The 13874-nt window shown below is 37.5% G+C and overlaps 1 protein-coding gene across 4 annotated transcripts in view; it reads right to left on the reverse strand.

The window, feature by feature from the left end:
* POLQ (DNA polymerase theta) overlaps nucleotides 1-13874 on the reverse strand; it is a 251403-nt gene that overhangs the window by 183264 nt on the left and 54265 nt on the right. For all 4 annotated transcript variants that reach the window (XM_061401199.1, XM_061401269.1, XM_061401120.1 and 1 more), the window contains exons 16-19: nucleotides 9478-12575; nucleotides 6576-6719; nucleotides 3773-3969; nucleotides 18-258 (exon numbers count right to left, since the gene is read on the reverse strand). In XM_061401199.1, the coding sequence (XP_061257183.1) occupies nucleotides 18-258; nucleotides 3773-3969; nucleotides 6576-6719; nucleotides 9478-12575 (3680 nt within the window). The remainder of the gene's footprint in view (nucleotides 1-17; nucleotides 259-3772; nucleotides 3970-6575; nucleotides 6720-9477; nucleotides 12576-13874) is intronic.

Raw genomic sequence — 13874 nt, forward strand, 5'->3', positions numbered from 1 at the left:
GGAACTGTTTTTTTTACCTTGAAGGTTTTCCTTCTTCAACAAAGAATTAAGTTGATTCATAGAGTTGAAGATGAGAATGGACTCTACAGATGCTCTGTATCGTCCAGAATGCGTAGTGCTGACATTCAGCCCTAGACTTTGAATTCCTTGGCCAGTCTCTATTTCTTCCAGGAGTGGAAGCTCATGAGGAAGAAAATGGGAAACTATGCTGTGAAGAGTCGGCTCCTTGGAATCTGGATCTAGTAACCAGCATGCCACCTGAATGGGATAACAATCAGAATATTTTCTTGATTTTCCAAAGACATTTCTGAAGGGGAAAAAAGAAAGCTCATTTTTAATCTCATTCATTTTTACTTAATACACTAAATACTTATGCAGTATTTCCCAGGAGAGAAGGAAAGGACAACTACACCAAGATAAGGAAAGGATAATTGGTATAAGAAATAATCTTTTTTTTTTTTAACCAATAAGAGCAATGACCGTCAAAGAAGAAAAAGTTATATTTTTCCATTACTGCAATGTGCCTGCTGATTTACTTCAGAAGTCAGCTTGAAAATCAAATGCCTTTGAGCTAACAAAAATCATATTTCTGAAAATGCAGCTGGGTTTCTTTTCCATTGAGGCTGACTTTGGCTTACCTACTGTTATAATAAATTTGGGCCAATATAATTTTAGGTTTACTTAATTTTCAACATGGGAAGAAGTGAGACATAAACATTTAACCATTACAAGTTCACATACAATATTTTAGATGCATAAGACTTTCTCTTAAAGATGAGGACCTGTCACCATGACCATCCAACCTCTGATTTGACTGCTATTCTTAGCTTCCCTATGATACTAGAAGTCCTGCATTTTCTAATACTAGATTCAAGCAGTTTGAAATTGGATTTAGAAGAAGGAATCTAAACCTTGTCCATAATTTCAAGCATTACTAAATTACTCAGTTACTTCTTTTATAGGCTAAGAATTCAGTTTTAGAGGGGGGGGCACAATCTTGTATATTATAATAAGAAATATAAATTGGGTCTTCCCAACAGAGATAAGGCAGGCTTCCTAGATGGCTCAGCAGGTAAAGAATATGCCTGCGAAGCAGCAGATGCGGGTTTGATTCCAGGGTCAGGAAGACCCCTTGGAGGAGGAAATAGCAACCCACTCCAGAATTCTTGCCTGAAAAATCCCATGGACAGAGGAATCTGGTGGATTACAGTCCAAAGGATCATAAAGAGTTGGACACACTGAGCTCTCGCAAAAGAGATACAGGTTATCTTTAGTTATGCTAATGTAGTGTCTTGGAATACTCCTAAGTCACCTAAGAACACAGGCTAAGTTGCCAGGGGTAATCAATCCTGTGACAGGAGGGCTGGAACTTTCCGTTCCACCTCCCCGAACTCCTGATTAGAGGAAGAGGCTAAAGAGCAACTGACCACCAATGGCCAATAATTTGATCAATTGTGCCTATATAATGAAGCCTCCACAGGAACACAAACGGAAGGGTTCAAAGAGCTTCTGGGTTGGTAATTACATGAAGACTCCGGGAGAGTGGCAAGCCTAGAAAGGACAGAAGCCCCACATCTCTTCTTACAAACCTCGTCCTATACATCTCTTCATCTGTGTTGATCTGTGTCCTTTAATATCCTTTGTAATAAGCCAGTAATCTAGTGAGTAAACCGGTTTCCTAAGTTCTGAACTTAAGTTACTCACTAGATTACTGGCTTATTATAAAGGATATTAAAGGACACAGATCAACACAGATGAAGAGATGAGGGGGTTCGGAGAAGGCAATGACACCCTACTCCAGTACTCTTGCCTGGAAAATCCCAGGGACAGAGGAACCCAGTGGGCTGCCGTCCGTGGGGTCGCTAAGAGTCAGACACGACGGAGCGACTTCACTTTCACTTTTCACTTTCATGCACTGGAGAAGGAAATGGCAACCCACTCCAGTGTTCTTGCCTGGAGAATCCCAGGGACGGGGGAACCTGATGGGCTGCCGTCTATGGGGTCGCACAGAGTCGGACACGACTGAAGTGACTTAGCAGCAGAAGGAGGGGGTTATGGGAATCTAATTTATTTACAGCTGGTTGACCAGAAGCACAGTTAATAAGCTGGGCTTGCAACTAGTGCCTGAAGTTGGGGGCTTGTGGGACTGAGCCCTTAGCCTATGGGATTTGATGCTATTTCCAGATAGAAAGTGACAGAATTGAGCTGACTTTTGGATATCCAGCTGGTACCCAGTGAACTGTTAGTGATACAGCAACAGGCTCCCACCATTAGAAACTAGTGATCAGAACCCTTTTAGAGGTATCGAATAAGATAGTCTCATGTAAAAGTTGGCAAATGTTTCTTATAAAAGTGAAATTTTATAAATTAATAGTTTCTCTTACATCAAAAATGCTATGATTAGTAAAACCAAGTATGGAATATTTCAAATGGTTTACACAAAAGTTGCTATATAAATCTGGGAAGCCACTGTAGCTTTAAGAAGCTCATATTACCCATATTCTCATTTTGGACTCTGAAACATCAAAATTAAATGATAACCTTTTATATTGAGTAAAAGGTCAGTTTAGAAACTATATGAAATGTATCACATAAACAAAGGCTGGTTTGAAATATAGGAAAAGACAGTGTCATTAGTTTACCTGATAATGCCTTCAAAGTGAAGTGAAATTCACTCAGTTGTGTCCAACTCTTTGTGACCCTGTGGACTACACAGTCCATGGACTTCTCCAGGCCAGAACACTGGAGTGGGTAACCATTCCCTTCTCCAGGGGATCTTCCCAACCCAGGGATCAAAGCCAGGTCTCCTGCACTGCAGGCAGATTCTTTACCAGCAGAGCCACCAGGGAAGCCAAAGAATACTAGAGCGGGTAGCCTATCCCTTCTCCAGTGGATCTTCCCGATGCAGGAATCAAACTGGGGTTTCCTGCATTGCAGGCAGATTCTTTATCAGCTGAGCTACCAGGGAAGCCCCAATGCCCTCAAAAATCTCTGCCAAAAAAGCTAAAGAAGCTAAAAAATTATGTTATTATCATTAATTATGTTGTTAACAACCAATTAACATCATATCTCAATTCAATTAATACTCCACACACCTCATGTATTCTAGTCTCAAAAAGGGGAAAAAAATGATATCCCTTTCAGGGCTATGATCCAATAGATAAATGTCTTCTGAAAGTGCATTATATGTTTATATATAATCATATAAGTGTATATTACAATAACATAAGTTACTCTTTCCTTAATAATTCAATCATCTTTATAAACAGTGTATCAGTTTGCTATTATATGGGAAAGTTCTTACGGGTTAATAAGGCCATTTATCCCTATGCTAAATGGCCTCTAACTACTATCCTTTGTGATCTCTTATATCTATATATGCTTTTACTATTTTCTGTCTCTATTCTCATGGATATTTGAAATATCCTACTATCATGTATTTAAATCTCACAGTTCTCCTTTCATTTCTAACTTACTATGACACAGAAAATGTAGAACATATGACCAAAATGAAAACATTTAAGTCTCTGAAAAAGGTATGAACTTTAGTGCTTGGAATTTATAACATCTCTGTTTTTATCTACATAGAGGCATCTGGTGTTAATAATAATCTGTTCTGGATGAATAGGATTACTGGACAAAGGAGTGACTACCCTAAACTACTTAAGCTGCAGTGTTGAAGCTAAATAAATACCAAGTCATTTAAGAATTAACCCTAAACATTAAAATATTTTTTGAAGTATACAAAAATTGTTGAGATAAGACAAGAAACCTTAGGATCTTCGTAACTTTGTTCCAGGGAGATGCCACAAGACAGAAGAAGAATTTTATAACTCTGGATGAAGTCATAGATGATAACAGACCGTTCTTTATCAGATTCTTTGTGAAAGCAAGATTGAAGGTGCCATAATCTATCCTTCACAGTCAGGCTTGGATCCAGAGAAGGTGGGATCAAACTGGCACTAATTTCTTAAAAAAAAGAAAAAAAGTTTTAAGGCAAAAAGTACACACATTCATTTGAAGTAGCAATCTTTAGTGCTAACACTGAAAAAGACTCAAAAGCCTCAGAGTTTAGTTCGGCATGACCTTATTTTCCAGGTCATGTTGGCTATATGGATGCAGTGTTTTGTAATCTAAAAATTAAGGTTTGGGCTAGGTGATTTATAATGATCTAATTCAGTTCAGTTCAGTTCAGTTGCTAAGTCATGTCCGACTCCTTGCGACCCCATGAACTGCAGCACACCAAGGCCTCCCTGTCCCTCACCAACTCCCGGAGCCTACACAAACTCATGTGATTGAGTCGGTGATGCCATCCAACCATCTCATCCTCTGTCGTCCCCTTCTCCTCCTTCCCTCAATCTTTCCCAGCATCAGGATCTTTTCAAATGAGTCAGCTCTTCGCGTCAGGTGGCCAAAGTATTGGAGTTTCAGCTTCAACATCAGTCCTCCCAATGAACACCCAGGACTGATCTCCTTTAGGATGGACTGGTTGGATCTCCTTGCAGTCCAAGGGACTCTCAAGAGTCTTCTCCAACACCATAGTTCAAAAGCATCAATTCTTCGGCACTCAGCTTTCTTTATAGTCCAACTCTCACATCCATACATGACCACTGGAAAAACCATAGCTTTGACTAGATGGACCTTTGTTGGCAAAGTAATGTCTCTGCTTTTGAATATGCTATCTAGGTTGGTCATAACTTTCCTTCCAAGGAGTAAGCATCTTTTAATTTCATGGCTGCAATCACCATCTGCAGTGATTTTGGAGCCCAAAAAAATAAAGTCTGACAGTGTTTCCACTGTTTCCCCATCTACTGCCATGAAGTGATGAGACCGGATGAAATGATCTTAGTTTTCTGAATGTTGAGCTTTAAGCCAACTTTTTCACTCTCCTCTTTCACTTTGATCAAGAGGCTCTTTAGTTCTTCTTCACTTTCTGCCATAAGGGCAGTGTCATCTGCATATCTGAGGTTATTGATATTTCTCCCGGCAATCTTGATTCCAGCTTGTGCTTCTTGCAGCCCAGCATTTCTCATGATGTACTCTGCATATAAGTTAAATAAGCAGGGTGACAATATACATGCTAAGTTGCTTCAGTCATGTTCAACTCTATGCAACCCTATGGACAGCAGCCCACCAGGCTCCTCTGTCCACAGGATTCTCTAGACAAGAATACTGGAGTGGGTTGCCATTTTCTTCTCCATATACAGCCTTGATGTACTCCTTTGCCTATTTGGAACCAGTCTGTTGTTCCATGTCTAGTTCTAATTGTTGCTTCCTGACCTGCATACAGGTTTCTCAAGAGGCAGGTCAGGTGGTCTGGTATTCCCATCTCTTTCAGAATTTTCCACAGTTTATTGTGATCCACACAGTCAAAGACTTTGGCATAGTCAATAAAGCAGAAATAGATGTTTTTCTGGAACTCTCTTGCTTTTTCAATGATCCAACGGATGTTGGCAATTTGATCTCTGGTTCCTCTGCCTTTTCTAAAACCAGCCTAAACATCTGGAAGTTCATGGTTCACATATTGCTGAAGCCTGGCTTGGAGAATTTTGAGCATTACTTTACTAGTGTGTGAAATGAGTGCAATTGTGTGGCAGTTTGAGCATTCTTTGGCATTTCCTTTCTTTGGAATTGGAATGAAAACTGACCTTTTCCAGTCCCGTGGCCACTGCTGAGTTTTCCAAATTTGCTGACATATTGAGTACAGCACTTTCACAGCATCATCTTTTAGGATTTGAAATACCTCAACAGGAATGAGCTCTAATTAGGTAGGAGAAAATTCTAAACATTAAGATTCTAAAAATAAATCTACATTTCTCAGAATGTGAAATTAAAGACAAAAAAGTTATTTGGAAGTAAATTTTTAAAAAAGGAACTCATTTTACAGGGAAGTTTAGTATAAATGTATAAAACTACATCTAAAATAAAAGAAGTTCAAGTAACTACTCACCGTACGATGTTTTCCTACAAAACAACTGAAAATGTTTCGTGCTTACTCAGGAATAGACATTACACGCATCTTTTAAAATGTTTCCTTATTAATTCTGCTTCTAAAACCTAATAATCAACTAGGTATCCAACCACCATAATCAGCTCACAAATTATTTCTAGATCATATCGTTTTAACTCTATGACCTTTCCAAAGCCTGTGTGATTCAACTACTGTAGATGTCTAGCTCATCATTGCCTCTAAATGAGTTCCAGATATACCAAATAGGAGGAAACAAGCCTGTAAAGAAACTGCTTTGACCCAGTCTTCAGAAACAAATTTTCTAGGTGGCCAGCAAGTCCTTAAGGCTCCACTACCCCCAGAAAGAAAACATAGTATTAATAGCTCCATGTGACAAGCAGAAGGGAGAAAGGGAGATTGGGGGCTGCTTCTTAAAACATTATTCCAGATAATATGTGAAATAATGTATACAATAGCCAGGATTTTTTTAAAAATGAAAAGAGTTTTCTTATTACTAAAAATAAAGTCTAGGTAAGTATCAGGAGACTATTCTCAACAAAAAAGTCACTATCCTCATAGAGGTTGCATTAAAATTATATAACTTAGCCAAATAGTGATTACTTACCAGAATGCTTTTGTTCCTTCTGCAGTGAAAAATAGTAAGCATCTTTTCCACCCCAACATACTGCAAGCCCAACCAGTAAGATGTCATCACAGTCTTTAACAGGAAATCCATCATCTCTAATAGAGGCTTCTTGAGGGAAACTAACTATGTAAATCCAAAGTGAAATAGTTAAAAATCTCTAAAAGTCATTAAATTGAACATTAAATATGATAATAAAAACCATTTGATAAGCAAATTTTTCAGATCCCCTACAATATGCATTAAATGGATAATCATTTTTAGATGTTTATAAGATCTTTCTAGGCATCCCATCAATTAAGATAATTGTCACTATGAAAAATCTACCAAAGACTTCTTAAAAAGAGATCTGTAATAATGACTAAGTTTAAAATTAACTTCAAGTTTTTCAAAAGCTGCATTTTGAATTTTTATAACTCAAAAATAAAGACCCTTGCACACCACAAAAAATTTACAGCAAACTCAGCAACTTTTAACACTTAGAAACTCCAACAGTTTTTAACAGTTTAACACTTAGAAAAACCAAGAGTCTTGCTGCTGGTGGTTAAAAATTAGGTATGGTTTTGTATATGCAGTCAACATTTTTCCTAACATAATACATTTTCAATTCCAAAGACGCTGGTCAAAAACATTAGGTCAACAACTAATCTATCTTATTTACAATTATATCCCCAATACCTGGAAAATAACTGGCACATATTTGTTAAATTTAAGTGGAAAGTTTTTAATCTTTCTAACTTCTAGCACAGGAAATGTACTCAATTTTGTTTGTTGGATGAAAAATAGAAAGAACTAGTTAACACTGAAGGTACATAAAACTTGTCATTAACACATATTCTTCCTGAGTTGAGTAGCAAACAAATACTTAGAACTTTATGAACAAATTGATTCATAATACAGAGATTTAAGAAATTTCATCAAATCTTTGATTTCCACAACATGTTGTCAAGCTGACTACAGCTATCCCCCATAATACTGAATCATTACTGTCATGAAATAAGACAGGAATACATGGTATTATTTGACTAAAAGTTTCAAGTCTCTGAAAACCTGGAAGAGTCCTGTGAGGCTTTGTGGTCAACACTGCAGTACAGAATTCATGACTATCAGTGGAGTTATAAATTCTACTTGAGATAAGTCTTGGCAAACAAGCTAATACACACTGAAAATAAAGTGCCTATTTGTTACGTACTTCTGTTATGACATAAGTGAATAAGGATATTACAGTTTAAGAGAAAATAATTCATGCTGCTGCTGCTGCTAAGTCGCTTCAGTCATGTCCAACTCTGTGCGACCCCATAGACGGCAGGCCACCAGGCTCCCCATGAGCAATGATAATTAATACAAAGCATCATGTCTGCCATTTGCAACAACATGAATGGACCTGAGTAAAATAAGTCATACAGAAAGACAAATACTGTATTTTATCATTTATATGTGGAACCTAAAGAATTAAACAAATGAATATAACTAAAGATAAACAGACTCACAAAGAGAATAAATCAGTGATTGAGGATAAGGAGGTGTGAGGGGCAAGATAACAGTAGAAGATTAATTAGTACAAACTACAATGTATAAGTCAGCCATAAGAATACATTGTACAGAAAAGGGAAATAGAGCCATTGTTTTACAATTACATTAAATGGAGTATAATCTATAAAAACTGAATCACTATATACCCAAATCACTATATACCCAAAATTAATTCAATATTGTAAATCATTTATATTTTAATTAATTAAAACCATATCATTATGGTGCCACAAAAAAGCTGAACCATATTCAAAATATACATCTTAAATTTTAGAAACATATTCAAACTAATATATTATATATATATATGATTATTACATATATATGTGTGCTGCTGCTAAGTTGCTTCAGTCGTGTCCAACTCTGTGCGACCCCATAGACAGCAGCCCACCAGGCTCCCCTGTCCCTGGGATTCTCCAGGCAAGAATACTGGAGTGGGTTGCCATTTCCTTCTCCAATGCATGAAGGTGAAAAGTGAAAGTGAAGTCGCTCAGTCATGTCCAACTCTGAGCGACCCCATAGACTTCAGCCTACTGGGCTCCTCCATCCATGGGATTTTCCAGGCAAGAGTACTGGAGTGGGGTGCCATCGCCTTCTCCATATATATGTGTATATATATATGATTTCTTAAGAGAAATGTGTTTAATGGTAAAGCTCAGCACACTTTACACTAACACTAGGCATGACCAAGAGCTAAAGCAGCAGATATATATGAGAAACTACCACAGAGCCTCACAAAATAAAGAGATGAGCAAGACAACCAAACAGAAAAGCCCTATGGCCTCAGCCAGGGCAAAGCCCAGAATGGCATAGAAGAGCTATATTTAACAGACAGGTTCCTGAAGCATTAAGCTGTCAAACACTGTTCCAATTCTGGCCTCTGAACCAGACACACCAGCTGTGGTGTCTCCAGTCGCAATAAGCTTGGCTGCTGGGTCAGTGACTTGGGCGACAACACTGGTATGGAACTCCTGTGGGGAGCTGCTATAGCAAGGCTGTTCAGATGGGCTCTCTGGCCTACTTGGAAGGAGGCAGACACAGGATTGATAGACCCCAGACACAACAAAAGATCAGAGCCAGAGGAACAAACAATGTCCTAGTGGTCTACACTTTTTCAGTCTACCAGCTTTGCGCTCTTGGCCTCACTGCTCAGCTCTCCTACCCATGTGTCCAGATGTCCCCCATCTCTTATACAGAGTTGCACTGAACAACAAAGCTGTTCTACATGTAAACCTACACAGGAGAAACTTATTAAACTTTGAACAAATTTATTACATTTAATATCCAATTCTGCAAAGTCTCAGTCACACTATTTTACATACAAATGTAAAAGATTTTTTTTTAATCTTACCTTGCTTAAACATACCACCAATAGTAGCACTTTTAGAAGATGTCAAATTACTGATCTTTTCACAAGCCAGTGAGATGGAGAATCGAGTTTTGCTTTGCCATTCCTTCATGAATGTTTGAAAGAGAGTTTGGTTACTTGCTACATCAATTATGGCCAAACTTTCAGGACTGCATGAGGCTAGAGTTAACTGTGATCCATTCTGCAGTAACTGCGGTGAAAAATTTGTGTCTCTAATAGAACTGTTATCTTTAAAACCATTTCTACTCTCTGGATGTAAATCATGGTTTTTATTATTGGAAGGTGAGCAAAATGAAGAACTTTCACCAAGTTTAAAACCATGACTAATTTTCTTAAGTTTCACAGATGTTCCAAGAATATCTGGAAATGCCAACTTAGAACCAGAAGGAATAGGTGTAGGAGGAATGAGTCCATTATCACGAACTATACAGTTTTCTTTACAAGGCAAGAGGGAGGTTTCACCATGAATGACATCGTTCTGTAGTGCCTCAAGATTGCCTCTTACTACAATTTTAGGTGAAAATGGAATTCCTTGTACTTGATTTGGCTCCGTATTTGAAATCACTTGTCTGTCATTTACCTCTGCATTTTCTCCATTCAAACCAGGCAAGTCTGTAGCAGTTAATTTTGGCTTTTCATTTTCTAGAGGACTGGACACTTGGTCTAAAATCCTTTGCAGTCCTGGACTTAAATCAAATGATGCTCCTGACCATAGAAATGAATTATCTTGCCTTGTGCCAGTTAACTTGGATTTTTGAGACCTTTTATCTTTTTCTTCTCCAATTACTTCTCTTTGGGAATCATCATTACCTACAGTCACTTGATCACTCAGTTTCAGTATTTTTAGAGATTCTGCAGTATTATGTTTCTCCTGGACAGGAACTATGTCTACATTGTCCAAAGCTGCAACCATCTGGACAGAATCGATTTCTGAAAATATAATAGACTCATCACTGAAACAAGACAATGGCTGCTGATTATCTTGATTCTCATTCATATCTGGTTTTTTAATTATGCCCTCTGGTTGTAGACACAGAGAATCATCGAAATGGACTGATGTTATTTCAGAAGGAAGGTGTTCTTTTTCTTGTCCATCAGGTCGTTGTTCTTCTACAAGGTAGTCTTCACTGAAACTGTCAAACAGTAAACTACCACTCAAATTCAAACTTGTTTCAGGAACTGGCAGACACTCTACTTCTGTATCAGTAGGAATTCTCTTTTGAGGAATCACAGGTATAACTGGCTTCATAGTTTCTTGTGTTTGATAACCTTGAAGAAAACTATTTAATTGGGAGTCAGTAACAGAAAGTTCACTGCCTTTAAAACATGGGCCATTTTCCCCTACTAGTACTGGAGAATAAAAAATTGGCCTTTCTGGAGTCAGGGTATCAACCTCATGTGAATCAGTGCTTTGCTTCACAACATCTACAGTCTTATGTTTCAAATGATTTGTCATTTCTAGTGAATGCTGTTCGCCTGGAAAAGCAACATGAGTCTCTTTCTGAAAGGAGCTCATTGAGCTCTGTTTGTCTAGGTTCTTCTGAATCATCCCTGTTGCCAGGCTGGTATCCTTGGGTCCTTCTTGGTTGGCATTTGCAGTTGCTATCTGCTGAATTATTTTCTCTGACTGAGTATCCAGGTAGAAACTATCTTCAAGATCACAGAGATCTAAACCTAAGTCAGAAACACAATTATTTTTAGTTCTGTCTGCTGCATAAGCATCTGTTCTTCCTTGTACTCTAGGAGTATTTAGAATATTCTCAGGCTGGCCTCTTAATTTACCAAATGCTCCACGTGGTAGATGTACTTCACTGGGTATCTCAATGCTGCTTATGATATCTCCTGATGCCTTAAGATTACTTGATTTATTTTCCTCAACATTAAACTTTGTACTTTCACATTTCATAATAACATTTGAGTCTCTATTCAAATAACTACTGTCTCTCTCATAGGGTATTTGTTTTGCTACTGTTGTATTCAGTTTGATGTGAGTATTTGTCTCTTTATTAAACTGCTTTTCCAGGCACTGGTTAATTGGATGGGCGTCATGGTGTTTCACATAAACATTCTGGATTTTTGAATCATTTTGTATCACCACTTTATTTTTTTTTTCTGATTCAACAGCTAATTCTCTTCCATTTTCACTGACCACACTAGTGGCTTGAATCACATGTTTACTCTGAGATCCTGTGATCAAGTGTTCCCCAAGAATATCATTAGGTATTTTATTGTTCCTAGAACAACTTTGTTCTGTTTGTGATGCAAATGGTATTATGTTACATCTTCTCTCAGCAGGGAAAGATACATTTTTAGCAAATGGCTCTGGACTTCTAAATTCCATACTCATCTCATCTAAAGTAAAAGAGTCTTCACAATGAATAGAATTAGACATAGTCCGTTCTTGTAAATTGATTCTACGCATCTTTGTGTCTTTCACAGGGCTACTGTCGCTGGATCGTTTTCGATGCTTACCATGTTTCCAAGATTGAGAGATTGTACTCACTTTTTCTGAACTAAAATTTAAAGCTTCTCTTTTTGTTTTCCGTGATGAGAGAGTCCGAACAACTTTCGAAGTGCTTGCTTTCCCCTCATTCAGAGAAGTTCCTAGCTTTCCTTTTTTAATACTCAAAGAAGCCTGTTTTTTCCCTCTGGAGATGGAATGATGACACTCTTGATTCCCATCCTGAAATTTATAATAAAAGGAATCTGTATGTTCTCTACTTTTATCTAAATCTTGCATGGTATCTGGTAAGTGATTAACAGAATCACTAAATATTGTGTCACTTTTTTTCTTTGATGTTAATCTTTTATAAGAACTCTTAGTTTGAGGTATAAATTTGTGTTCTTTTACTTCTGACTCACTGCTGGTCAGTGAGTGTGTATCAGAATTTAGAAAGGAATGTAGATTCCATTGCACTCCCATTTCAACTAAGTCCTGCTGCAGAATCATTCTGGCTTCTTCTACTATAAGGGTTGCTGCTTCCCTTTCACTTAAACCTTTTCTGCCTGTCACCCAAATAGTTCTCATATTTCGACGCTCTTCAACTGCTTCCTCTTCCTCATCCACTGCCTTTCGAGTACTATACAAGAGACAGGAAATGAAATTAATTAATGCATTGATTCATTCATTAATACAAGTATTTATTAAGCATCAATCTGAGCTTTTCTAGTAACTGAAGAAATAGCACAGATCAAGAAGAAAGTATATAGACTCTCAAAGAACTTACATTCTAAAAACAAAAAACGTTAAAATAAAAATAAAAAAAGTTAAAACACATACTGTGTTAACTGTTGATAAATAACAGTTGTGTTAAAAAAAAAAAAAAAATGAAGCACCAGAAAGGTATGAGTGGCTCTGCAATTTTTAAATAGCATCATCAGGGAAGGCCTCACTAAGACAGAATCCTTAAACAGAAAACTGGAGTTTATCGACAGAATGTGAAACAGAGCTCAGAGTAACTACAAGAGATACAAAATGAAGCGAGATAATTCAGAACTGAGAGATACAGAGGAGAACCAAAAATTTTTCATATAAATTCTGCCCAAATATCTAGCTGACCTCAAAACTATGCAACTGTGTGCAGACTCCAAGCAGCCAGGTAAAAGTCTACACAACTGAACAAAGATTTGAACTATTGCCTAGAAAAGTTTGACTTCAGCCAAGCTAACTGACTGATAAAATATCAGTGCTCTTCATAGTAAAATAATAGATTCTACACCCTGAATAGTCTAACATATATGTAACTGAAATATCACAAAGAGAAGATGAACAGGATGAGGGAAATTTAATTTTCCATAAAAATTATGGAAGCCAAGAAACTTCTATTTCTAGTGAAGAAAGGAGAACAGGGACCAATTTAGCATCTCATCCACAATTAAAAAACTGAGGCTAGGCCATAAAAGACACTGCAGCTTCCATTTTGCTCTCTCTTGGGTCAATCACTCTGAGGGAAGCCAACCATCAAGGCATAAGGGTGTCATGAAGCTCTGTGGAGAAGCTCATGTGTAGAATTGAACACCAAATTGCCAGCATGTGTGTGAGTTATCTTAAAAGCAGATCTGAGTCAATCCTTCAGATGACTACAGCCCTATGAGAAACTCAAACCGGAGCTACGAGGAAAGTTGCTCCCGAATTCATGACTTGCAGAAACGCTGAGATAATACATAATACTAGTTGCTTTTAAGACACTAACTTAAGTACTTTGTTCCAAAGAAATAGTTAAAACACCTAGTAAAACTATCAAAAATATGAAAAATAAACCTCAAGGCCTACATATCTGGAAGGGCAAAAGAATCACACTCTCATCAGAAATCTCAAAAACAGCACACAAAGCAAAGAGATAACATTTTCAAAAAACACAATAAAAGAAAGTATAGGC

The sequence above is a fragment of the Bos javanicus genome, chromosome 1 (genome assembly GCF_032452875.1).
Source record: "Bos javanicus breed banteng chromosome 1, ARS-OSU_banteng_1.0, whole genome shotgun sequence".
NCBI classification, from domain to species: Eukaryota; Metazoa; Chordata; class Mammalia; order Artiodactyla; family Bovidae; genus Bos; species Bos javanicus.